This window comes from Carcharodon carcharias, chromosome 10 (genome assembly GCF_017639515.1).
Source record: "Carcharodon carcharias isolate sCarCar2 chromosome 10, sCarCar2.pri, whole genome shotgun sequence".
NCBI classification, from domain to species: domain Eukaryota; kingdom Metazoa; phylum Chordata; class Chondrichthyes; order Lamniformes; family Lamnidae; genus Carcharodon; species Carcharodon carcharias.
Genome location: NC_054476.1, coordinates 157150064 through 157176861, shown reverse-complemented (window position 1 = coordinate 157176861; position 26798 = coordinate 157150064). Strand labels below are relative to the sequence as shown.

General features: G+C 43.3%; 1 protein-coding gene across 4 annotated transcripts; it reads left to right on the top strand.

Moving 5' to 3' along the window:
• On the top strand, positions 1-24801 carry gemin4 (gem (nuclear organelle) associated protein 4). 4 transcript variants are annotated; one of them, XM_041198169.1, is made up of 3 exons: positions 1-19; positions 15466-15560; positions 20968-24801. In XM_041198169.1, exons 2-3 carry the CDS (start codon positions 15551-15553, stop codon positions 24240-24242), a joined length of 3285 nt encoding a protein of 1094 aa, XP_041054103.1. In that variant the 5' UTR covers positions 1-19; positions 15466-15550; the 3' UTR covers positions 24243-24801. The 4 variants fall into 4 exon arrangements, with proteins under 4 accessions (XP_041054103.1, XP_041054102.1, XP_041054100.1 ...); XM_041198168.1 differs by lacking the exon at positions 1-19 and adding an exon at positions 13543-13575; XM_041198166.1 differs by lacking the exon at positions 1-19 and adding an exon at positions 13549-13681.
• The last annotated feature ends 1997 nt before the right edge of the window (positions 24802-26798 follow it).

The following is a 26798-nucleotide window of genomic DNA, read 5'->3' as shown; positions in this document are numbered from 1 at the left end:
ATAATGTGACATTGACCAGGTAATCTGTTTATGTGATGTTGGTTGAGGGATAAATATTGGCCTGGACACTGGGGTTAACTCCTTCTTTGAAATAGTACTGGTGGGATCTTTTACATCCACCTGAGGCAGCATACAGGGCCTCGGTTTAAAATCTCATCTGAAAAGTGGCACTTCTGACAGTGCAGCACTCCCTCAGCACTGCACTGTAACACCAGCATAGATTGCTGTGCTCAAGTCCAGGAGCGGGACTTGAAACCACAACCTTTTAACTCAGTGGTGAGAATGCTATCCACTGAGCCACAGCTGACAGAAAAAGTGCTTGTCACAATAAAGAGGAGACCAAGCTTCTTGGAGGCAATGGAAGAATGTGGAATGTTCCATCTGCAGTTGGGGGAAACGGCCGCATTTTGTTTTTTGCTCCAAGGTATCCAGCATTGTCAGAGGTTTGATTTTTTTAATTCATTTATGGGATGTGGATATCGCTGGCTAGGCCAGCATTTATTTCCCACCCTGAATTGGTGGTAAGCTGCCTTGAACCATCGCAGTCCGTGTGGCGTAGGTACATATAGATGACATGGTGGCTGCACTGCAGAATTTTCTGAAAGGCTTTCCATTCAGCCCGTATGTCCCATTCCGCTCATCACAGCAACTTGGCTCTTTCCAAGGCTTTGACAGGAACCTTAATGAATATGTGGGATGGAGTAAATTTGTGCGGTAATTGTTGTTTAATGATCAATTAAAGCGAGGAGGAGAAATTATCTTAATTCTGAACGTTAACGTGTTAGAATAATTTACTTTGAGTCACAAGTTTAAGAGCTTAGGACTTAATACCCACTCACTTAACTTCACTTTCCAAAATTATTACCCCTTAACACACAAGTACTGTCCTATGGCTCAGATGAATGGAGCATATTACATCCCCTGATTGCTCTCGCAATAATTCCTCCCTAGGAAATTTCCTGTGCCAATGTCCAGGGAGGACAAGACTGGTTTAACCAATGATGCAGCTGTCCTTTCACATGAGCGAGCGGCTGACAGTAACTAACTAGGCTTGGGTTTGAAGAATGGCCACTTCGGCTTGCTTTGCAGATACTGAGAAAAATGTGCCTGAGTCACCACCTTCAGGGGAAAGTTCAGAGCAACAGGAAAGCAGATGATTCTAGGTGCAACTGACCCTCGTCAATTCCAGCTATCCAGCGATGAAACCTCCAGTTCAACCAATGGTGGCAATCCTATGAGTGCAGGGCAGGTGAATGAGTTAAGGTGAGAGGTTTTCTAATCTTCAAGGTTCATCTATGAACATTACAATGAGCCTTGGTGTATCTGGAAGTATTGCTCTGCGTTTACTAAATCCTGACACGAATCGAATATATCTCTAAGTAAAGATCGAAAATGCTGGAAATACTCCACATCGACCCGTAGCATTAACTCTGTTGCTCTCTCCACAGATGCTGCCCGACTTGCTGAGTATTTGCGGCATTTTCCGTTTTTATTTTCGATTTGCAGCATCTGAAGTACTGCGCCCTTTTCGAGGCTGAACGACTTTAAGCTATCTGGTCATTATTCCTAACTCGTTCCTTTAGCCTCAGGAATCAGCTTTATTTTGCTCTTCCCTGAAAAGCCTGATTATGTGCACTAATTGTGTACAGTACTGCAAGTGAGGGCAGGTCAGACTACTGCAGAGTTTAAGTTTCAATGTCACAGATTATGGTTTGCATTGTCACAACGTACAACATTAACGAATGGTGATCATACTTCCAGTTTTTTTTGAACATCGAGGATTTTTCCTGAAACAGAAGTATGGTAAAATGCAACATACAAGACGAAAACCACAAAAAACAAATTTGTTTTAAAAGGAAGGTTCAGCATTTGATTTGGACATCCAGCATTTTTATTTTGAGCAGTCAGCAATGGTGTGTTAGCTATTGGTGTGGACTTTGCGCTCGGCAGCGATGGGAACAGCTCTTGCCATTGGCCTGGAAGGTAGCTGCCCATAAAGGTTTAGTGGGCTTTGTGTGGAATCCATTTCTGTGGCATCCGTTTGCTCTATTACAACATCAACTTCATTCAGGTGCCATCTAATGGAAACTCTGGCTTCGAGGGACAATGAAGTCATCAAATGGTCTGAGCAACCAATCAGATTGCAGAATTTTCACAGACAGCAAACCAGGAAGTAAAAGGCACTAATTTTCCTTCACTTTTTAATCATTTTACCGACAGCAAAATAAAGCTTGGGACATACACAATGGATTAAGATAGAGACTGGAATATCATAAACAAGCATTGAAAAAGATTAGTTTATATTATTTAAAAAACCTATGGAATATTTTTGTCATGGAATGGAGGGAATGATACTCCAAACTCCTAAAAAAAATTAGTTTTCAGGCCAGAGACATTTTATTTTATTCATTCACAGGATGTGGGCTTTGCTGGCAAGTGACTTGGAGGGGAACTTCCAGGTGGTGATGTTCCCATCTGTCTGCTGCCCTTGCCCTTCTAGATGGTAGTGGATGTAGGTTTGGAAGGCGCTGTCTAAAGAGCCTTGGTGAATTCCTGCAGTGCATTTTGTAGATGGTACACGCTGCTGCCACTATGCATCAGTGCTGGAGGGAGTGAATGTTTATGGATATGGCGCCAATCAAGCAGGCTGCTTTGTCCTGGACAGTATCAAGTTTCTTGAGTGTTGTGGGAGCTGCTCTCATCCAGGTAAGTGGGAAGTATTCCAGCACATTCCCGACATGTGCTTTGTGGATAGTGGATAAGCTTTGGGGAGTGAGGAGGTGAGTTACTCATTGCAGGATCCCTAGCCTCTGACCTGCTCTTGTAGCCACAGTAATTATATGACTAGTCCAGCTCAGATTCTGGTCAATGGTAACCGCCCAGGATGTTGATAGTGGGGGATGCAGTGATGGTAATGCTGTTGAACATCAAAGGGCGATGGTTAGATTCTCTCTTGTTGGAGATGGTCAATGCCTGACACTTGTGTGACATGAATGATATTGTCCAGATCTCACTGCATTTGGACTTGGACTGTTTCAGTACCTGAGGGGTTACAAATGGTGCTGAACATTGTGCAATCATCAATGAACATCCCCACTTCTGACCTTTAGAGGAGGTAACCAGGAGTGTTGATGAGGGTATGCATTTGATGTGGTCTGCATGGATTTTAGGAAGGCTTTTGATAAGGTCTGTCATGGCAGACTGATCAAGAAAGTAAGAGCCCATGGGATCCACTGCAAAGTAACATGTTGGATCCAAAATTGGCTGAGAGTCAGGAAGCAGAGGGTGATGGTAGAGGGATGTTTCGTGACTAGAAGTCTGTTTCCAGAAGGGTTCCCCAGGGTTTGGTGCTGGGGCCCTTGCTGTTGGTGGTGTACATAAATGATTTGGACTTAAATGTAGGGGGCATGATCAAAGTAGTTCACGGATGGCACAAAAATTGATAGAGTGGTAAATAGTGAAGAGGATAACCATAAACTGCAGGAGGATATCATTGAATTGGTCAGGTGGGCAGAGCAGTGGCAAATGGAATTCAACCTGGAAAGGTGTGAGGTAATGCACTTGGGGAGGGCTAACAAGGCAAGGGATTACACTATGAATGGTAGGACCCTGGAAAGTACTGAAGATCAGAGGGAATTTGGGTTGCATATCTACAGATCCCTGAAGGTAGCAGGGCAGGTAGGTAAGGTGGTTAAGAAGGCTTATGGGATACTTGCCTTTATTAGCCAAGGCATAGAATACAAGAGCAGGGAGGTTATGTTGGAACTGTATAAAACGCTGGTTAGGTCACAACTGGAGTACTGTATGCAGTTCTGGTCACCACATTATTGGAAGATGTGATTTCACGGGAGAGAGTGCAGAGGAGATTTACCAGGATGTTGCCTGGGCTGGAGGGTCTGAGCTATGAGGGAAGATTGGATAGGCTGGGGTTGTTTTCCTTGGAACAGCGAAGGTTGAGAGGGGACCTGACAGAGGTGCATAGATTGAGGGGAATAGATAGGGTGGATAGGAAGGCACTTTTTCCATTAGTAGAGGGGTCAATAATCAGGGGGCATAGATTTAAGGTAAGAGGTTAAGAGGGGAGTTGAGAGATTTTTTCACCCAGAGGGTGGTGGGAGTCTGGAACTCACTGCCTGAAAGGGTGGTTGAGTCAGAAACTCTTGTAACATTTAAGAAGTATTTAGATATTTACTTGCGTTGTCATAGCCTCCAGGGCTATGGGTCAAGAGCTGGAAAATGGGATTAGTGTAGTCAGATCTTTGTCAACTGGCGTGGACACGATGAGCCGAACGGCCTTCTTCTGTGCTGTAGACGTCTATGAGTCTTATGATGGAAGGAAGGTTATGATGAAGCAACTGAAGATGGTTGAGCCGAGGACACTACCCTGAGGAACTCCTGCAGTAATGTCCTGGAGCTGAGATGACTGACCTCCAACAACCACAACCATCTTCCTTTGTGTTAGGTATGACTCCAACCAGTGCAGAGTTTTCTCCCCGATTCCCATTGACCCCAGTTTTGCTAGGGCTCCTTGATGCCACACTCGGTCAAATGCTGCCTTGATGTCAAGGGCAGACACTCTCGCCTCACCTCGGGAGTTCAGCTCTTTTGTCCATGTTTGAACCAAGGCTGTAATGAGGTCAGGAGCTGGGTGGCCTTGGCAGAACCCAAACTAGACATCAGTGAGCAGGTTGTTGCTAAGCAAGTGCCGCATGATAGTACTGTTGATGACCCCTTCCATTACTTTACTGATGATCATGAGTAGACTGATGGGGCGGTAATTGGTCGGGTTGGATTTGTCCTGTTTTTTGTGTACAGGACATACCTGGGCAATTTTCCACATAGCCGGGTAGATGCCAGTGTTATAGCTGTACTGGAACAGTACAGTAGTTCAGTAGTAGTTATGACTTAGTACATTGTTAACACACAGTCTCACTCAAGAAAACAACATTTTAATGGGTTTTGCAATGAGAATAGTGTGTTTAAAAAGTTGAAATTCACATCACTGATTGTGTGTTGATTGGATCAGTGAGGTCTGCAACAATGCATTCTGTGGAAGGGCAGGATATCACAGACAGACAACTCGTGGTTTTTGCACATGTACAGATGCCAGGAGTTGCTGCCAGTTTGAAGTAACGACAGCAAATGCTGATGGTTCCTCTTTCATTGCAACCATAAAGTCTGGGCTATGGTATCTGTTCTCAGATCCTAAAGAAGATCCAGGCAGAAAAGAAAACAGCTGCCCACAGGAAGTAACATTTCCCAAATCAAAATCCAGCTGGGAGCTGATTTCTGTAAATTTGTGAATGTGAGAAAAATCCCACAGTGTCTTTGTATGGCCTTAGAGATGTGCATGTGCTGTCCATGTTTTGGAAAGCAGATATTCCTCTAACATGCGGTATCATGCCCAGTTCTCCTTGGCAATCATAGAATAGATTCATAGAATAGTTATAGCATAGAAAGAGGCCATTGGGCCCATCAAGTCTGTGCTGGCTCTCTGCAAGAGCAATTTAGCTAGTCTCACTCTCCCACCTTTCTATGTAGTCCTGCATTTTTGTTTTCCCTGTCAGGTCCTTTAAAAAGCACAATTGAATCTGTCTCCATCACACCTTCAGGCAGTGGGTTCCAGATTGTAAATGCTCGCTATGTAAAAGAGTATTTCATTATGTTGTTACGTGAGCTTCCAGCAACTCTCAACTCTTCAGGGGCTTGCCTGTGGCCCACATTTCAACTTGGCTTCAAAGGGGAAAGGTTGAATCCTTTGAGCTCAAGTTTTCCTATCTGAACCATGTCCCTGGTTATATAAATTGGGCAATTTGATAGACCTTTCCAAAGCAAGCCACGACTTAGTCAGGTTAGGTGGTGACGTAGAGGTAATGTCACTGTCCTAGTAATCCAGAGGCCCAGGCTAACGCTCTTAGGGTACAAGTTCAAATCCCACCACAGCAGGATTTAAATTCAATTAATGGAATCTGGAATTGGAAGCTAGTCTCAGTGATGGTAACCATGTGCTATCATTAATTGTTGTTTAAAAACCCATCTGGTTCACTCATGCCCTTTAGGGAAGGAAATTTGCAGGCCTTACCTAGTCTGGCCTACATGTGACTCCAGACCCACAGTGATGTGGTTGACTCTTAACTGCTCTCTGAAATGGCCTAGCAAGCTATTTGGTTCAAGGGCAGTTAGAGATGGGCAACAAATGTAGGTTTTGCCAGCAACGCACACCTCCCAGGAAAAAAAACTACAGTTTAGTAACACTGTCAGCATTTCACTGTTCCGATTCCACACCCTATTCAGATTCTGCTGTTGATTAGCTAACACACTCTCCACCAGTACATCAGAATTCCATCCAATATTAAATCTTGGTTTAAACAGAGTTTGATCTCGGGTAATGTACTGGACATTTGTTTTTATTTTCATTGGTAACACATTTTAAGAGTTGCTGAATTTCGCAAATCTTTCTACTCCCTGTCCCCCGGTTAGTTATTAGAATGGAACTCTCTTCCCAAGTTTCAGAGTTCCTGAATGTTACGATTCTCAGAGGTTTGGGAATTGCACTGACCAGTTTACATCACTATGAGGTGCTCTAATAAAAGAAATATAGGGAGCCAAATTTTGCTGGCAAAGTAACGGTGGCTTCATGGTGCTTACCGGGGTCAATACAACACAGAAGGAGACCATTCAGCCCATTGAGTCCATGCTGGCTCTCTGAATAGAGCAATCCAGTCAGTCCCATTCCCCCTCACTATCCCCATAGTCCTGCAAATTTATTTCCCCAAGGTGTCCTTCCACTTTCATTTTGAAATCATTGATTGTTTCCGCTTACATCACCCATGTTTGCAGCCCTGATCATCATCATTCGCTGCATAAAGAAAATTCTTCCTCAGATTCCCCCCCCACCACCAACAGCCCCCCTACCCCCCAACCGCCCCCCCCCCCCCCCTCCCCCCCACTCCCCCCACTATTTCGTGGCTAAAACCTCAAATCTGTGCCCCTAGTTCATGTATCATCAGCCAATGGGTATGGCTTTTCTTTGTCTACCCTATCCATGTCTGTCACAATCTTGTACACCTCAGTCATATAAAGTTGCAAGAAAAAGTAGCAAGCTTCAGGATTGGGAGCAGTTTAGAATTCAGCAAAGGAGGACCAAAGGATTGATTAAGAGGGGAAAAATAGAGTATGAGAGTAAATTTGCAAGGAACATAAAAGAGGACTGTAAAAGCTTCTATAAGTTTGTCAGAAGGAAAAGATTAGTGAAGACAAATGTTAGTCCTTCACAGTCCAAAACGGGATAATTTATAATAGAGAACAAGGAAATGGCAGGGCAATTAAACAACTACTTTAGTCCTGTCTTCACGGAGAAAGACACAAATAACTTCCCAGAAATATTAGGGAATCGAAGGTCTAGTGAGAAGGAGGGATTGAAGGAAATTAGTATTACTTAAAAAACAGTGCTGGAGAAATTAATGGGACTGAAAGCCAATAAATCCCCAGGGCCTGATAATCTACATCCCAGGGCACTAAAGGAGGTGACCAAGGAAATAATGGATGCGTTAGTTGTCATCTTCCAAAATTCTGTAGATTCTGGAACGTTCCTAGCAGATTGGACCCCCCACTACTTAAAAAAGGAGGGAGGGAAAAACAGAGAATTATAGACTGGTTAGCCTAACATCAGTAGTACGGAAAATGCTAGAGTCTATTATAAAGGATGTGATAACAGGAAATTTAGAAAATATCAATGGGATTAGACAAAGTCAACATGGATTTATGAAAGAAAAATCATGTTTGACAAACTTACTGGAGTTTTTTGAGGATGTAACTAGTAGAATAGATGAGGGAGAACCAGTGGGGATGGGATATATTTGGATTTTCAGAAAACTTTTGATGAAGTCCCACATGAGAGGTTAGTGTGTAAAATTAAATCACATGGGATTGGGAGTAAAATATCGGCATAGCTTGAGAATTAGTTAGCAGACAGGAAACGGGGAGTAGGAATAAATGGGTCTTTTTCGGAATGGTAGGCAGTGACTAGTTGAGTACCGCAGGGATCAGTGCTTGGGCCCCATCTATTCAAGGGATATATCCATGATTTGGACGAGGGAACCAAATGTAATATTTCCAAGTTTGCTGGCGACACAAAACTAGGTGGGGATGTGAGTGGTGAGGAAGCTTCTAAGAGGCTTAGACAAGTTGAGTGAGTGGGCAAATACATGGCAAATGCAGTATAACACAGATAAGTGGGAAGTTTGGCACTTTGGAAGGAAAAACAGAATGGCAGAGTACTATTTGAATGGTGATAGATTGAAAAATGTTGATGTACAAAGGGACCTGGGTGCCCTTCTCTATCAATCACTGAAAGCAAACATGCAGGTACAGCGAGCAGTTAAGAAGGCAAATGGTATGTTGGCCTTCATTCGTGAGGACTTACGTACAGGAGCAAGGATGTCTTACTGCAGATGTATAGGGCTTATGTGAGACCACATCTGGAGTACTGTGTGCAGTTTTGGCCTCCTTACCTAAGAAAGGATATACTTGCCATAGAGGTAGTGCAGCTAAGGTTCAACCAGACAGATTCCTGGGATAGCAGGACTGTGGTATGAGGAGAAATTGGGCTGACTAGGAGTTTAAAAGAATGAGAGGGGATCTCATTGCAACGTATAAAATTCTGATAGGGCTGGACAGACTGGATGCAGGGAAGATGTTTCCTCTGGCTGTGGGGGTGTCTAGAACAAGGGGTCACAGTCTCAGAATATGGGGTAGACCATTTAGGACTGGAGACCATAAGACCATAATATGTAGGAATGAGGAGAAACTTCTTCACTCCAGAGGGTGGTGAACCTGTGGAATTCTCTACCACAGAAGGCCGTGCAGGCCAAGTCACTGAAAATACTTAAGAAGGGAATAGATAGATTTCTATACTCTAAAGGCGTGAAGGGGTATAGGGAGAGAGTGGGTGTATGGCGCTAAGATAGTGGATCAGCCATGATCATATTGAACGGGGGAGCAGGCTTGAAGGGCCGAATGACCTACTCCTGCTTCTATTTTCTATGTTTCTATTAACACGTGTTGACAGTAGGGATAAGCCATGAGTTGTGAATTGCCACAAATTGCTGGACGCTTGGTGCCACTCTGCTGTTTAGCCTTGCAGTTCTGGAAGCTTGTCGTCAACCTCCCCATGAGTATCAAGAAATTGCTGGATTTGTGCAAGGAATACGAATGAATCTTGCTGAGGGCTGGTATTTAATCTCGTAAGGAGCCTGTTGATGCTGTGATTTATAGTTCTGACAGGAAACTCAAACCTCTCTGGCCCAGAGAGGTAGCAATTGAAACCGTGGACACTCAGTCCAGCAGGTCGTAAATTGTTCCTGAAGACTTTTTTTTTATTTTACATTTTAAATCACCCTCTTTTTCCTCTCTTAATTCACTCTCTCTTCATTTCTCTTCTTGTATCTAATTTCCTTTTCTGTTGATCGATCTGCTTCTCTATCCTTAAATTTCATTGGTTATTGAGGTAGATGTTTGGATTCATCATTCACAAGGTCCTGGTGACGATTTCCAGTACCTATGGAACCGCATCCCAGTCTGAGTCAGCACATTATGAGGCGGAGGGATATGGGGAAAAAAGCAGACGGCAAACCTGGAGCAGGTCAAAAGTTCAAATCGGGCAGTCCCTGAAGGTTGCCATTATTCTTGCTCAGACCAACGTTCAAATTTGAGTTTGACATCATTGGGAAGCAATACAGTACTTAAACCTGATAATATTATGGGCAGAGTCTTCGGCTTGGTGAGCGGGGGCGGGGCCTGCTCGCCGAGGCGTAAGATGATGCGAGGATGACATCGGGCGTGTGTCCCGCCGTCACCACGCGCCATTTGGATTTTCAGTTCGGCGGGCATACAGCCGAGTCGGCTGCGTGCCCGCCGAGCTGTCAAAGGCCTATTAAGGCCTGTTAAAAAGCAATTAAGGCCGTCAGCTGAGCTTCCTGTCCAACCTTTAGGTTGTCGGGCAGACAAAGAGCCCAGGCGGCCTTTGTGTTTTTCATGGAACTTCATCCATGGGCGGGATGAGATTTCATGAATGATTTAAAATTTTAAGAGCATTTTTTATTAAAATTCATGCACGTGTCCCAGCTCATGTGGCAGTTTCGCATGAGTGGACATGTCATAGGATTTTTTTCCACACTTTACTAAACTGTTTAAACTTAAAACTAATTTCCGTTCTTTCGCGCACATGCGTGAAAGAGTGCACTCCCGAGTCAGGCAAACCCACCCCCCTGCACAGGGAGCGCTCAGTGCTTCTGGGTGTGCATCACGCTGGGCCGGCCTTAATTGGCCCACCCGTGTAAAATCGTGGTACCCAGCTGTGCACCCACCCCCGCACAACACCCCCCCTCCAATGGGGAGAAAATTCTCCCCTATGTCTTTTCCCCAACTCGCCAATACACATTTCAATAGCCCTTCCAATTTAAAAAAATACATAAAAAGAATAAAACATGAGTTATGTTGCAAGGTCCTTTTGAAATCTCAAAACATTGGAAGCGGTGCATGAAAAGTAGGAAATGTTTGTGGAATGCAGTCACAGAACAAACCGTTGGATTCTTTATAAAGGAGCGCCATCCTGAATGTCTCACGTTTTTTTTATCTCCAACTGAGCAGTCAGTATTGCGCACCTTATCTGCCTCAGTTACATCTTCCCCGTCACTAAAAATTTTCTTGTTCAATTTTTAAGGATCTCTCCAAATGCCTTTCCCTGTAATCGCCCTCTCTTTTACCCAACATCCATTTTTCTGGTGAGAGGTTAAAACATTTTTCCTTTCAGGGTTCCCATGGCACTGTTTTAAACAAGAATAGTGGAGTTCCTCCCAGCATCCTAGCCAATATTTATCCCTCAAACAACATTACCTTAAAAGATTATCTGGTTGTTATCACTTTTCTGCATATGGGACCTTGCTGTGTTTGAATTGGCTGTCGTATTTCCCACATTACAACAGTAATAACACTCCAAGCTACTCTTCATTGGCCGCAAATAGTTTTGAGATGTCATGATGCTCTTTCTTGTGTAGCCAGTTGTACCCAACAAGTCACACTCAAGAGTTTCTCTTCCTGATCCTACCTCTGGTGTGCCCCAAAGATTTATCCTTGTCCCCCACCCCTCCTATTTTTCATCAATGTGCAACCCTCACTGGTACCATCCAAAAATATAATGGCAGGTTCCACATATTCCCTGATGACACCCAGTTCTACCTTGCCAGCACCTCATCCTACTGCTCTGGCTGTCTTTAAATTGTCAAGATTGCTTATTCGACATCTAGTAGTGGATGCGAGGAATTTTACACCATTGGCAAGACCGAAGCTATTGACTTCAATCCCTACCACTAACACTGGCCAATAATTAGCCATTAATTCCATGTCTCCCTGGCAACTGTCTGAAGCTGAGTAAGACTGTATTTGACCCCAAGATGAGCTTTCAACCACATGTTCACATTATCACCAAAACCGCCTCCAGCCACTTCCATAACATCTCCTGATTTCATGCTTACTTCAGCTCCACTGCTGCTGAAACTCTCATCCATGCCTTTGTTAGCTCTAGACTTCACTATAATCCTCTCCTGACCGCCGAACACCTTCGACATTGCGTAAACTTGAGCTCATTCAAAACTCTGCTGTCGATATCCTAACTCACATTGAGCCCTGTTCACTAGCACCCTTGTGCTCTCTGACCTACACTGGCTCCCAGGCAGCAAAGCTGCAATTTCAAAATTCTCAATCTCATTTTCAAATCTCCCCATGACCTCATCTGCCTTTCTGTAAACTCTTCTTATCCCACAACCCTTCAAGATCTCTGTGCTCTTCCAATTCTAGCCTCTAGTGCATCCCTCATCTTAATTGCTCCACCACAATCTTGCTTTTGAGTGGACTGTCCATAAATTTCTAAATTGTAAGGTGCACACCAATTTCTTTTTAAAGTCAGTTTTCTCTAAATATATTATTGCCTGTGATATGCAGGTAATGTTTATTGATGTTATTTTAATTTTTGATTAATTTTTCATTATCAGCAGAGCAAGTCTCCTAACTATATCCATATCTTGTAATATAGAGGAGAATCTTTCCCCCTTCTCCTTCCCCATTGCTTCTATTTTGCCAACTATCTAGTTTGCACTCCACACACTAAAACTTGTATAACAAAAGGTAACATATTCAATAAGGAAAAAAGTCTATTTTTATTCAACAGCTTACAACAACACATATTTATATTGTACCTTTACAAAGGAGGCAACAGTAGTGTAGTGTAGTGATGTCACTAAGCTAGTAATCCAGAGGACCAGCCTAATGCTTCTGGGGGTGAGGGTTCACATCCCCTAGTGGTATTGCATGCCATGGCAAATGATGGAACTTAAACATTCAATTAATAATCTGAATTTTTTTCAAAAAGCTATTCTTAGTAATGGTGGCCATGAAACCATTGTCAATTGTTGGTCATACTGGTTAACTAAAACCCCTTTAGGGAAGGAAATCTGCTGTCCTTACCTGGTCTGACCTACATGTGACTCCAGACTCATAGCAATGTGTCTGACTTGTCTCTGAAATGGTGTGTCAAGCCTCTCAGTTCAAGGGCAATTAGGGATGGGCAGTAAATGTCGGCCTTGCCAGTGACACCCACACCCCTTGAAAGAATAAATTTTTAAAAGGTAATGAAACATCCTAGGGCACTTCACAGGAACATCTGTGCGAGGGCAGATAGCTATTGGTGGCCATGTTTAATGGTGGTGCTGATATACTGCATTGGCCACATACAGTTAAAACAATTAGGTATGACACAGAGCCACATAAGGAGACAATATGTCAGATGACCAAAAGCTTGTCAAAGAGGTTAAGGAGCGTCTTCATGGAGGAAGGTGACATAGAGAGGTGTAGGGAGGGTATTCCGGAGCTTGGGTCCCAGGTAACTGAAGGCGCAGCCACCAATGGTGGAGTGATTAAAATCTGGGATGCGCAAGAGGCCAGAATTAGAGGATTGCAGTTATCCTGGAGGATTGAGCGACATTTAAAAACAAAAATTGGATATCTTCAGTCAAATTTGTTTATGGGGTGTGGGCATCGCTGGCTGGGCTAGCATTTATTGCCCTTGTTCAGAGGACAGTAAAGAGTCAACCACGTTGCTGTGGGTCTGGAGTCACATGTAAGCCAGACCAGGTGAGGACAATGGATTTCCTTCCCTAAATCTAAAGGGCATCAGTGAACCAGATGGTTTTTTACACCAACTGACAATAATCAGACTTTTTTTTTTCACCACCTGCCATGGTGGGGCTTGAACCTGTATCCTACAGAGGAATTACTACCAGCTTCACCAATCCAGTGGACGATACCACTATGCCACGCCTCCCCCCACGCTACAAATCATCTCAGGGTGGGCTTTCCCAGCGCGCATGGCATGCTTGTCAAAGGTTTAATGTCTTGGGTGCAGTGACAGGCAGTGAGTCAGCCTGCCTAGGGGGCAGCAGCGGCGGCGGTGGCGCTCGGCTCGCCTCGCCTCGCCTCGCCTCGCCTCGCTCTGTGTTTACCGGGAGCACCTCCTGCGCGGTGCGACTTTTCCTCGGTTGTCTGGAGGAGGGAGGAGGGGGTGAGGCTGTGTGGCTGCAGGAAGGGAGCTGGGTGATGGAGACAGGCCTGTGGTATTCTCACTGAGGTAGCTGGGCCCGAGCTGGAGGGTGTAAATCCGAGCAAAGGGGCCTTTGTGGAGCTTTAGGAGGGTGCAGGGCTCCAGGTTATGTCCTTATTATCCTGGTTAAATTGCCCTCAGGAGCACATTTTACCTCTTCAAAACGTTAAATTTGCCTAATATGTTTTTGCTGCCATTAAAATTTATGGTTTTTAGTTAAGATACATTAGTATGGTATGAAGAAAGCACAACATTTTAATATGCAAATATCTACACAGTGGATTTATTAATGGCTTCAGTATAATAGGAAATATGGGTCTTTTAAAAATCTTTTGCAGCAAGTTTCAACATTTAAAAGCCCAACTTAGTTATTTGCTGCAGTTATACTGTTATCTGCTGACTGTGGTGTCTGGCACTTGGGTATGGTCCATGTTAATTGGGGTCCCACTGGCAGCAAGTTGCAGTTACTGTGGAGCCCTCTGTATGTGAGATAAAAAAAACAAAATGCTCAGCTCCTGTAGAGAGAGAAACAGAATTAATGTTTTGGGTCGATGACCTTTTGCCAGAAGTGGAATAAGTTAGAGATGCAAGAGGTTTTAATTGACTACGGGGGCAGGGAAAGGAGAGAGCGGAGTATAACAGGAAAGACCTGCAATGGGATGGAAGGCAGGAGTGGTTTAAACGACAAAATTATGCTGGTGCAAAGCAAAAGGAGATGGTAATGGGGACAAGTAAAGAAACAACAGATGTGCCTGGAGGATCTGTAAATAGGAATAGCAGAATCATCAACTGCTCTCTGAAAAAACAGGAAAATGTTTATGATCTGAAATGGTTGAACTCAAGTGTTGAGGCTGGAAGATTGTAAAGTGCCTACTCGAAAGATGAGATGCTGTTCCTTGAGCTTGCATGGAGCTTCATTGGAACACTGCAGGAGCCAAAGACAGAGAGGGCAGAGTGGGGTGGAAAATTAACGTGACAGGCAGCAGGAAGTCCAGTCACATAGACTGAACGAAGGTGTTCTAAAAGGCGGTCACCCAGTCTGCGTTTGCTCTCCTCAGTGTAGACCACATTGTGAACGCTGAATACAGTATGCTAAATTGAAAGAAGTACACGTTAATCATTGTTTCATCTGGAAAGAGTTTTTGAGATCTTGGACGGTGAAAAGGAAGGAGGCAAAAGGGCAGCTAATGTGTCCCTTGCACTTACATGAGAGGATACCATAGGATGGGGCAAAGGTGTTGAGGGTGATTGAGGAGTGGGCCGGTGGTGGGGGGGGGGGGGGGGGGGGGGTGGGGGGGGGGGGGGGGGCAGTGGTTACATGAGGAACGGCCCCTTTGGAGGACTGAAAGGGAAGAGCAGGGCAAGATGTGTTGATGTTGGCATCACCTTGGATTTGGTCAATCGAATGCGGAGACTGGTGGTGTGGAAAGTGAAGACAAAGGGAACCCTATTGTTATTTCCCCTATTTCCAGGGGCCTGTACATTTTTTAACTGCAGCTTTTGCTAGGCTGGAGTTGGACTGCAGTTGGTGTGAAGCCCAAAAAGCGTGAAATGCTCCCTTTCGTAGAGATTTGTCACTGGGCTGGCTTGGTATGCTTGAAACTAGACATCTCAGTCATGCTGCCACCTTTTGTATTCATGCTCTGCTAAAAACACCATTGTTTGAATCAAGAGGCAGTGTAACTGCAGCTCTTAATTGTTGCCAAATTTTATGAGAGATAAAATTGTCCTTTCTGGGGGAATGGGATTCTTTAAAAATGGAGTTTTTAAAGTGGTGTTAAAAGTCTTATCTAAAGAATTTCTTTTTAAAGGTTTCACAGTCTTGGACAGTGCAGCTTCCAACTCAATTGACCAAACCATCCAGAACTGCAGTGTATGGGAAAATAATCTCTAAAAATGAGCTTGGGTAAGTTTCTTTTTTTTTATAACCATATTTTGTATGAAAACTCCTCTACAGCATAAAAGTGAGCAGGAGGTGTGTCTGCAGTGCCAGATTTGCCAAATTACAGAAATAAATTTAAATGAAGTTATGTTCTTATGCAGAAAGCAACCACACGCTCTACTGAACCCATTAAAAGTATGTTAGTTACTAAACTTGCTGTTTAAACATTTCTCATGGCTGATTACTGCAGGAAGATTGCTGAATTTTGTTTCTTTCGTTTAAAAAAAGCTGACTTTAAAATATGTCGGTTAATGAATTTGTGTATGGTGCCTGGAGAAATATGTCGCTACATTGCCCTCAATGTGTCAGGAGTTCAACCAAGGATCAAATTTGAGGTTATGAGTTGTTGTGCTGCAGATTCAAGAACAAAATAGTGCTAAAAACAAAAAAACTGCGGATGCTGGAAATCCAAAACTAAAACAGAATTACCTGGAAAAACTCAGCAGGTCTGGCAGCATCTGCGGAGAAGAAAAGAGTTGACGTTTCGAGTCCTCATGACCCTTCTGTCGATGCTGCCAGACCTGCTGAGTTTTTCCAGGTAATTCTGTTTTTGTTTTGAACAAAATAGTGCGTTGCTTTAGAGGTTTTGTGAGCAAATGCTATTATGAGCACAATAACATTTTGTGAATGTTATTAGAAAGACATTTGGGACAATAATATAAATCTATGTTCTTGCAGATTTTAGGGTTATTTTGTTGAATTTTTTTTTTGCTTTGTCTTTTCCTGGGTGCAGTTTTAGGGGCATTGATACCCCTTCAATGCCTCCTCTTAATGACTCTTGCAACAACACCAACAGTTTGCATTTATATGGCACCTTTAAAGTGATGAAATATTCTAAGACGCTTCATATGGTTGTCATCAAACAAAATCCGACATCGAGCTTCACTTTCAAATCCCTATGTGGCATGTTCCTTCCTATGTCTGTGAACTCTGATCGATTATCCCACATGTACCCTATACCACTAGCATACTTATCAATTCCCCTCCCTCTGCTCCATTATCGGTGGTTGGTGCTTCAGCCCCACGTCCAATAATCAAAACTGCCTATTTCCAGCTCCGTCATATCGTCTGACTTCGCCCTTCAGCTCGTCTGCTAAAACCATCATCCATGCCTTTGTCAACTAAAGAATTTATTGCTCCACTGCTTTCTTGACCATCCTCCCATCTTCCGCTCTACTTAAACTTGAGTTCATCCAAACTCTGTTGCCAATATCCTAACTTGCGCCATGCCTTTGTTCAACCATCACTGACCTACATTGGCCCTTGACCTAGTAACACCTCAACGACACAACTTGTATAGTGCCTTTAACAAAATGAAATTCCCCAAAGCACTTCACAGGAACATTATAAAACAAAATATGACACCCAGCCCAAATAAGGAGATAATAGGTCAGATGACCAAAAGCTTGGTCGAAGAGTTAGGTTTTAAGGAGTGTTTTAAAGGAGGGGAGAGGCGGAGAGATGTAGGGAGGGAATCCCAGAGCTCAGGGCTTGAGCAATTGAAGGCACAGCCATCATTGGTGGAGCAATTGAAATCTGGGATGCACAAGAGGCCAGAATTAGAGGAGTGTAGATATCCTGGAGGGTTGTAGGGTTGGAGGAGTTAGAGATAGGGAGGGTGCAAGGCATGGAGGGATTTGAAAACAAGGATGAGAATTTTAAAATCATGATGTAGGTTGACTGGGAGTCATCATTGTTTTCAAATCCTTCCATGTCTTCTCTCCCCACTATCTCTATGACCTTTTGCAGCTCTACACTCTAAGATATCTGCACTGCTCCATTTCTGGCATCTTCATTCGTCGTTGTTAATTATTCCTTTGCCTCTAGCCCTATACTCATTGATCAAGGATCCTATATAAAATGAACCTAACCTGTATATCATAAAAGTAAAATTTTACGGATGCTGGAAATCTGAAATAAAAGCAGAAAATGCTGAAAAAATTTAGGCCTGGCAGCATCTGTGGAGAGAGATAGAGTTAATGTTTCGAGTCTGAATGACTTCTTCAGAGCTGGTATATAACTTGTATATCTGTGGTTACTGGGGCATAGTATATGAACGTAGTTCACCTGTACCTGTGACACTTATCTTGAATCCATGGAAACAGGGGGTTGTGATTAAGGAGAGTCTACATTTTTAAAAAAGCTATTTAGAACTATTATATCTCTGGTTTCATTGCTGTACGTGCATACTAAGGGCTGGGCATTGTTAAGAACAGAGAATGCTGGAAATACTCAGCAGGTTTCAGGCAGCATCTGTGGAGAGAGAAACCAAGTGAACGTTTCAGTGCATTGATCTTTCATCATTACTGGAAAGAGTTAGAAACGCAATGTTTTAAGCGAGGGGAGGGTGGAAAAAGTACAAGGGAAGGTCTGCGATAGGGGCGAAGACGGAAGAGATGAAATGACGAAAGAGCTGGTGGTGCAGGGCCAATGGGAATGATAAGACAAGTAAAGAAACAAACGATGTGTCTAGAGCTGATTTGTATGGCAGAGTGATGAGCTGCTACCTTCTGAAAACAACAACCAGCAAGTAAAACTGAGACCTGCAATGAAAAAAAAGGAAACAAAATGGAGTCAGAGATTATGGTCTGGAATTGTCGAGTCCGGAAGGCTGTTAAGTGCCTCATTGAAAAGTGAGGTGCTGTTCCTCAAGCTTACATTGAATGTCATTGGAACACTGTAGGAGGCCGAGGTCAGGTTATTCTGGTTCTTCTATTCAATATAAAGGACTGTCTGGTTTCAGAGCTCAGAGGTTGTACAGGAAGGATTGTGTACCCACAAGGCAACTGTATGATTTTCTGTCCATATAAATAAATGGATAGAAAATTTGGCAGCTGTGTTCTGGCCATGCAGCCCTCCCCTGTGCTGTACGCATGGGCAGCCCCTCGCACCAAATGCAATAAACAGAAGATTTGCCCCTTTATGCTTAAATGTTAAGCTCCATGTCCTTGCCCACACTGTCATGAAGATATAATAATGTCTATAATGTTATTGGAAATTATTTTAAAATAGTTCAGTGGTGTCTGTTTCAATGCGTGTGTATGTATGTGTGTGTCTTAATTAGATTAAAGCCAGCTTGTCCAATCGCGGAATCACATCTAAGGTTGTCAGGCGGGCTCGCAGTGTGGCACATTTGCGTGTACTGAAAGCTATGTACATTAATACACCGGGCCCTGTTCTCTGCAGACAGAACATGTACACACATTGCACCTGTTTCAGCTAAACAAAATAAGTGACAGCCTTTCGCTGACTCATTCCTCAGGGTAATGCCAATCAGGGTCAAGCTGCCTGGTTTAAATGACAAACAATGCTTGGCAGTTAACTGTCAGTCACCATCACTGATGCATTCTCCATGGCATTGCCTCTGCCAATCAGAGTCCACTTGCCAACCAATCAGCACACTCTTCACATACAGTATAATATTGGTATTCTTGCGAAGCGTCCTGATGAGAGTGGAAGATGGAAGAGCTTCGACATGTTTCCTTGTCAGCACTACACTTGGTATTGTTTTCTCCTGTTCCTCATGACAGTTGAAGCAAAATACTCATTCAGCAGTGTCAACATATTTATTGTCATGAATAAACATATTTTTAATGTGCCCTTCAACTTCTTACCCACTGACTTGTGTATTTATAAAAAAAAACTTTGCCATTACATTATCTATAAACTTCTTTTCCTCCTATTTGGTCTCATTATTTTCTTGGTCTCGTGATGGTGTGTTACAGTTCACTTGGAGTCCATATTGCTGTGGCAACATGCTCTTTTACATGCATGCTGTAGTCTGGAGCACTGGATAGTGATGGTAGAGGTTCCAACATTCTTTGCGTCACATGGCTGACTAGGAATCTCTTGCGCACTCACCGTCTGCCGACCATTGATGTGTATTGAAAGGATTTGCAGGTTAATCTTCAACCTTTTTGGCTGCATTATGGATGCACCTTCCTTAGCCATAGAGCCCTGGGGTGAATCTTGAACCTGGAGTTTCTGGCCCAGATGCAGGGATGTTACCCATTGCACCACAAGACGACTTGGAGCTATATGTGCACAAATCATTGGAGGTTCCAGAGCAGGCTAAGCAAGATGTGCAAACGGCATAAAGGATACTGGGCTTTATAAATAAAGGCATAAGAGTACAAAAGCAAGGAAGTTATGCTAAATATTTTTAAAACACTGGTTCGGCCTTAACCAGTGTATTGTGTCCAATTCAGGTCACCATATTTTAAAAAGGATGTGAAGGCTTTAGACAGAGTGCCAAAAGGATTTATGGGTGTAGTTCCAGAGACGATGGACTTCAGTTATGTGAATAGAGTTGGCAAGCTGGGGTTGCTCTTAGAGAAGAGAAGTGTGAGAGGAGATTTGACAGAGGTGCTCAAAATCATGAGGGGTCTAGACAGATTGGATAGAGAAGAACTGTCCCTCTTGGTGGAAGGGCTAAGAACCCAAAGGATACTGATTTAAGACGATTAGCAAAAGAAGCAACAGTGATAGAAAAACTTTTTTACCAAGCAAGTGGTTAAGATATGGCATGCATTGCTGAAAATGGTGGTGGAGGCAGATTCAGTCGTGGCTTTCAAAAGGGAATTGGAGGAGCACTTGATGAAAAAAATGCAGAGCTGTAGAGAAAAGGCACGGGAGTGGGACCAGCCGATTTGCTCTTGAAGAGAACCAGCATGGACACAACTCCTTCAATTTTGTTCAGTTTTATTTTTAGAGTTACGAGTATATTAACAGATTCGTATTTTACTGAATAGTTGCATACGCCAAAATTCTTTTAAAGGGAGGCATCCATGATATCTTTGGTTGTCATATACTACAAAAATGATGGTTTGCAAGAGACCTTTTGTGTCACATTCACATTATGCCGTTACAAATAAGGTTTGCTGACCAAATCCTATTATTAATAACCAGGTTTATGTGAGTTTTGAAGGACATGCTTCGTCGTTAGTGTGTTGGCTATTGTAACAGCCCTGCAACCTTCCGCAATCCTTGTACTCCTCCGGTTCATTCTTTTGTGTATCACCAGTTTTCGTTATACCATCTGTGCCTTCAATGGTCTAGGCCCTAAGATCTTGAATTTCATCCCCAAACCTCTGCACCCCTCTTTCATTCCTCTCCTTTACGTTGCTCCTTAAAACCTACCACTTTGACCAAGCTTTTAGTCATGTACCCTAATATCTCTCGCTATGGCTTGGTGTCAGATTTTCTCTGATAACGTTCCTGTCAAACACCATGGATTGTTTTTTAACAGCATTAAAGGTGCTATATAAATGAAAGTTGTAACTAAAATGTGTTTTAATTATTATTTGATGTGATGAAAGTAGAATTTTGGATTTGTGCAATTGGGAGTTAGTAACTTTTCTGCTCTTTTCAGGACCCTGGATTTGTTGCGAAAAGACGGCCGTTCTCCATGGTGGCTTTCTGTTGGCCCAGAAGCAAAGTCAACACAAAATACTTTTGGAAATGAAGAAATCTGATTGGGCAACCTTAGGGAAACCTATTGCCTGTGCAGTACATGAGATCTGTGTTGGAGGGACTGACATGACACAAGACCCCGCAGAAGCCAAGCACTGGCAGAGGAAAGTACTCGCTTTTGTATGGGCAAAGCTACTGAACTCTAATGTAAGTGGGATTGATATTAAGGAAGAACAAAATTCGGATGCTGAGAGTGACAGAAAGTGGAAGGAAGATCTTTTCTTTTCAGCAGAAAGCATGATTCCAGAGATAAATTACATTGTTTTATTTGAGCTGGTGAAATCATTGGGGGCCTCAGGAGTCTTTGTTGAGCTGCTTTTGACATTGCCAGCAGACGTACGCCACCTGGAAATGACTCGTTTTGTAGACCATGTTCTCGACGGCACCTCCGATGATGATGTGGCCATCTTTCTAGATGTGTGGTGGGAACTAATGAAGCAAAATGAAGGACAAAGGGATGAAATTGTTCTAACATTTGGGGAGGAAGCTAAAAAATACCTGGCACGTGTACCTGATGAATTCTGTCATTCCTCCAAGAGACTGAAACTAGATCCTGATGTTTCTCCTTTGTTACCTTCGGAGAGCTTGTCTGGATCTTCGAGTAACCTGTCCATTCCTTTTCTCCTAATAGATTGTCTTAAGAGACTGAAAAGTCATATTAACCCTTATGCTTATAAGTGCTCTGCCCTGGCAAAGCTGTCAGACACGATATGCAATTCGGTACTTTGTGACAATATTGTTGAATTGCCCGCTGAGGTATATTTAGAGAAATTTTCCAGACTGATGGCATTAGGTAATCCCATGGTTCAAAAGTTTCCAGTAACAGAAAATTTCATCAGGCGTGTGAAGGAGACAGAGAGAGAGCTGAGAGCCTCTTATCAGAAGTCTGCATTCAAGCTGCCACAGGGAGCACTGACTCCAGGGATTGAGGTGCTTGATGATCTTTTCCAATCATGGGAGACTGTTCTCCAAACTGAGCCCGAGAATGGCACCGATGTTCAGAAGAGAAGCCTCACAATTTATAGAATGGCAGAAAGTTTGAAAAGCTTAAGTGAAACCTCTCCACTGCTTCAAAATTCCAAGATAGTATCTCAAAGTGCAAAGAAAAGTCTGTCTGATCTCCTGCTCAAGTTAACTGCCTTCGTGCAGAAGATTGGCCCCCATTTGCCATTAGTTGATGCTGCTACCACAGATAAAGTTAAGTTTTATCTTGCTTTGACAGTAATTGATGGGAGAATGGAAAGATATGCCGAGATATGTGAAATATTTGCATCAAGTCCTGCTTGGGCTTTTTCCGAAGATGACTGGCTTGATTGTCTTGAAAGAAACAGAGATATTTTTCATGATACTGGTTTAGTATTAAGGTTAGTTGGAACACTTAAAGATGTGTCATCTTGCGGAGTCAATGAGGCATCAAAGGTCAAACGTTTGATGAATGTTGTTTTAGATTGTTTGTCTGCCCTCTCAATCTCCGACAAAAATAAAGCACTTTTGGGAGTCCTGTCCTCCTATGGGAGCAAAGGGCTCTGTAGGGATGGGGGGGCTTTTAAAGCTTGGTTTGAAGAGGAGGTGAACATGACGTTCAATTGTATTACACAAAGTGAGGCTATAAACAACATTGATAAAGCAGTGACTGCCATTGCAAGGGTTGCTTTTTTAAACCCGGAAGCCACCCTGCAGAAAACGTGCCACTTGGCCGCAGTGAATCTGGGTGCCCACAAGCTCCTTGGCCAGATCTTGAAGAGCCTGCCAGCACTGTCTTTTGAGGATCAGTCCTCAGATGGGCTAAATATCTTGGCCAGGTGTCTCCTGGAAGCTGCTTGGGACAGCTTTGCCACTGCCAAGGAGGAAAATCAGTTTCTGGAGTTCCTGACATCTCTTATGGAACCGGGAGAAGGAATTGATCAAGAGCCTCCAAGTCCTCTCCTCCAACCAGCCGACGGCATAAAGATATTCGTCCTTCCTTATCTGATAGAAAGTAACTCTGGTATTGACTTTCCTCTCAAAGTTCTTAACAATGCTCTAAAGATGCCAGTGACTGACGATGGGACCAAAAAGCACTGGCTACTTGCCTGTTGCCCATTCCCTCTCATTTTTGCTCTTTCCCAGCTTCTGAATCAGTGCATCTTGTGCTGGGAGGAGGATGTTAATAAAACATTGCATCACATTTCTATTGAAACAAAAGGCCTCCTAATTGAGACATTGGACATGGTTTGTGATGCTATGGAACAGATAATTTCTGTAAATCCAGAGACATGGTCAACATCTGTTTGTTGGTTGTACAGAAAAACTGAACGATTGGACTGGACTGTGCGCCTGCGGTTAAAAAGCATTTTTGGGGGCCATTTTAAATATGAGGTGCCTGCCACGTTGTTTGAGGTCTGTGACCTCTCTGACGATGGTTGGTCACCACTTGACCTTCCACAGTATGGTCCAGGCACTGGGCTGCTTGCCTGGATGGAATGTTGTTGCATCTCTACTCATATGATGGAGCAGATGCTGTCCCACCTAACGATTGATGCTAAAAATGTTGAGGACGTCAACATGTTCAGTAAAGGCTTTCTAATTGCACTGATCCAGGTCCTGCCTTGGTGCAGCTCCAGTGAATGGCGAAGACTCAACCATGTAGTGAAGAGCCTTCTGCAGCGCGAATTGCTTCACGTGCCATATACCCTGGAATATGTTCATTACATGCCGCTGCTCAACCTCCGACCTTTTGCCCATCACCTACAGTTCTCTCAGCTTTTGCTGAGGGCCTTTCAGCTGATCTGCAGTTGTAGCTGCTCTGACTGGCTTCCAACAGCAGGATGGAAGTATGTCGCAAGGCAGTGTGCCAGCAGTATGTCAGATATTTTGGAGTCTGTCAGGTGCAAACTCAAAGGCCATGGAGCTCAGAATGCAGACGGAAGTCAGGAAGCCATTTTTGTTGTTGTGCAGCTCTTTTGCCATGTCATTCACATTATGGTAATGATGCCCAGTGGCACCTCCGAGCCTCTGTATTACGTATCCTTGGAGCTGCTTTCCCAGTATGAGACCCTGACAATGGCCAATACCTCTACCTCTGGGTTACTCAGCAAAGTCGATGAAAAGCTTTTCCTCCACTCCATTGCTGAGAATCTGGCCAGCGAAGAGCAACGCTCTGTATTACTGCAGAAAATCAGCAAAATCTGTTGAGTCTTTTTTTTTCTCCCCTCAACCTGCTGGTGTTTGACATTGCAGCAGTTTTATATTGTAAGGACAAGATAAATCTTATTTTGAAAACCCCTAGTGCTGCTATGAGAAACTGTGTTCTTTTCCGATGTGAGAGGTCTTCAGAAGCAATAGAGATTCAAAGTTACCTGGGAGCAACTGCCAGATAATTATCTCAGCAATGAGTTGGTATATAGTCTTAAACTGAGACTGAATCCTGAGTCGTTTACAGCCATCGTCTGGACATCAAATTAGAATGATAAGCCTTTAAAACAGAGTGTACGGTGTATGTGCAAATATCATATCTCTTGAGACTTTAACTCAACTTTTTTTTTTAGGTTACTTTCTTTGTTTTTTTGCCTTTTTAAGGTCCATATGCCACCCCTGAGCAGGCAAAGTGCTGCAAGACCTCTGCCACAGGGAAACATACACCCTATACAGGCATGTAAGAAGGCTCAGTGCAAAACAATGTTCCCTCTGCTTTATTTCTTTTCCTCCATGTGTAGTTAAAGGCTTCTACAGACATTAAAAATCTTCAAAAAGAGTGTGACATTGCTTTTTTTTTCATTTATTCCGCTTATTTTTTAAAAATCGTGAAAGGAAAACATTTATACTGCTGGTCCATTTTATTACAAACAGAAGGTCCAAGCTGTTTGTGTGAATTCTAAAGGAAATTTAGCTTGACATAAGTAAAAGCACAAATACAAATCTGATGGAAGGGTTTGTTCCCCTTCTGTATTTGGACTTGGCAATTATAAGGTAGCTGCAATCATGCGACAGTGAGGGAATGGCAATATTATTCCAAATCAGGATGGTGTGTAGCTTGGAGGGGAGCTTGCAAGTGGTGATAGTCCCGTGCATCTGCTGCCCTTGTCCTTCTAGGTGGTAGAGGTAACTGGTTTGGAAGGTGCTGTCGAAGGAGGCTTGGTAAGTTGCTGCTGTGCATTTTGTGTGTCGTACACACTGCTGCCACTGTGTGGAGGTGGAGCAAATGTTGAAGGTGGTGAATGGGTTGTTGATCAAGCGGACCACTTTGTCCTAGATGGTGCTGAGCTTCTTGAGTGCTGTTGGAACTGCACTCATCTAGGCCGGTGAAGAGTATTCGATCACTCTCCTGACTTTGTGCCGTATAGATTGCGGGCGGGCTTTGGGAAGTCAGGAGATGAGTTTGTCACTGCAGGGTTCCTAGCCTGTGACCTACTTTTGTATGGTAGCATAGTAGTTATGTCACTGGACTAGTAATCCAGATGACTAGCTTAATGATCCGGAGCCCTGAGTTCAAATCCCACCTTATCAGCTGGGGAATTTAAATTCAGTTAGTTAAATAGTGCCTGTTTAGTCCAGATTTTATCTTTAATGGTGACCATGAAATTACCAGGTTGTCATATAAATGTGTCTTTTAAGGAAGGAAATCTGCCATCTTTACCCAGTCTAGTCTACGTGTGACTCCAAATCCACAGCAATGTGCTTGACTCTTAACTGCACTCTGAAATGGCCTAACAAGCCACACGGTTGCCACTGTTAAGGCACATTACCACCGCTGCCTCGAAGGCAATCAGGAATGGGCCTTACCAGCGAAGCCCACATCCTGTGAATGAATTTTAAAAATGGCTGATACAATTAAGTTTCTCATCAATAGTAACCTGCAGGATGGTGATTGTGGGAGGATTCGGCAATAGTAATGCTGTTGAATGTCAAGAAGAAAATGGTTCGATTCTCTCTTGTTGGAGCTGGTGCAAATGTTACTTGCCACTTATCAGCCCAAACCTGAAGATTGTCCAGGTCTTGCTGCACATGAGCATGGACTGATTTAGCATCTAAGGAGTTGCAAATCTGTGCAATCATCAGTGAACATCCCCACTTCTGACTTTACATTAGAAGGTGGTCACTGATGAAGGGGTTGAAGCTGGCTGCACCGAGGACACTACCCTGAGGAACACTTGCTGCAATGTCTTGGGGCTGAGATGATTGGTCTCCAAAAACCACAACCACCTTCCTTTGTGCTAGGTATGACACCATAGGAGAGTTAATAAACTAGGCACATTTTTACCATAATCCAATAGTTGCATAATCATCAATATTGGGAGCAGCTTTTTTAAAATTACAGACCTCCTAATTCATTGAATTTAAATTTCCCTAGCTGCCTTGTTGGGATTTGAACCCATGTCCGCAGTGATTAGGCCAGGTCTCGGGATAACTAGTTTGGTAACTTTACCAATATGCTAACATTCCCTTAGGTGACAGATTGCCTCTAATTATTGGGAAATTAGTAACAACAGGAGACAAACTCAAATTTTACCAGTAAACTGAAGGAGGAAGGTAGAATATTTTAAGTAATTTTTTAAAAATTGAATCTTTTACTACAGGCAGTGACTGCTGTGATGGAACAGTGCTATCAAGTGGCACTTGCTTAGCAATAACCAGCTCACTGTCGCCCAAACTGTTGTTTGGGTTCCGACAGGGCCATGCAGCTCCTGATTATTACATCCTTGGTTCAAACGTGGACAAAAGAGCTGAACTCCTGGGGTGAGGCGAGAGTGA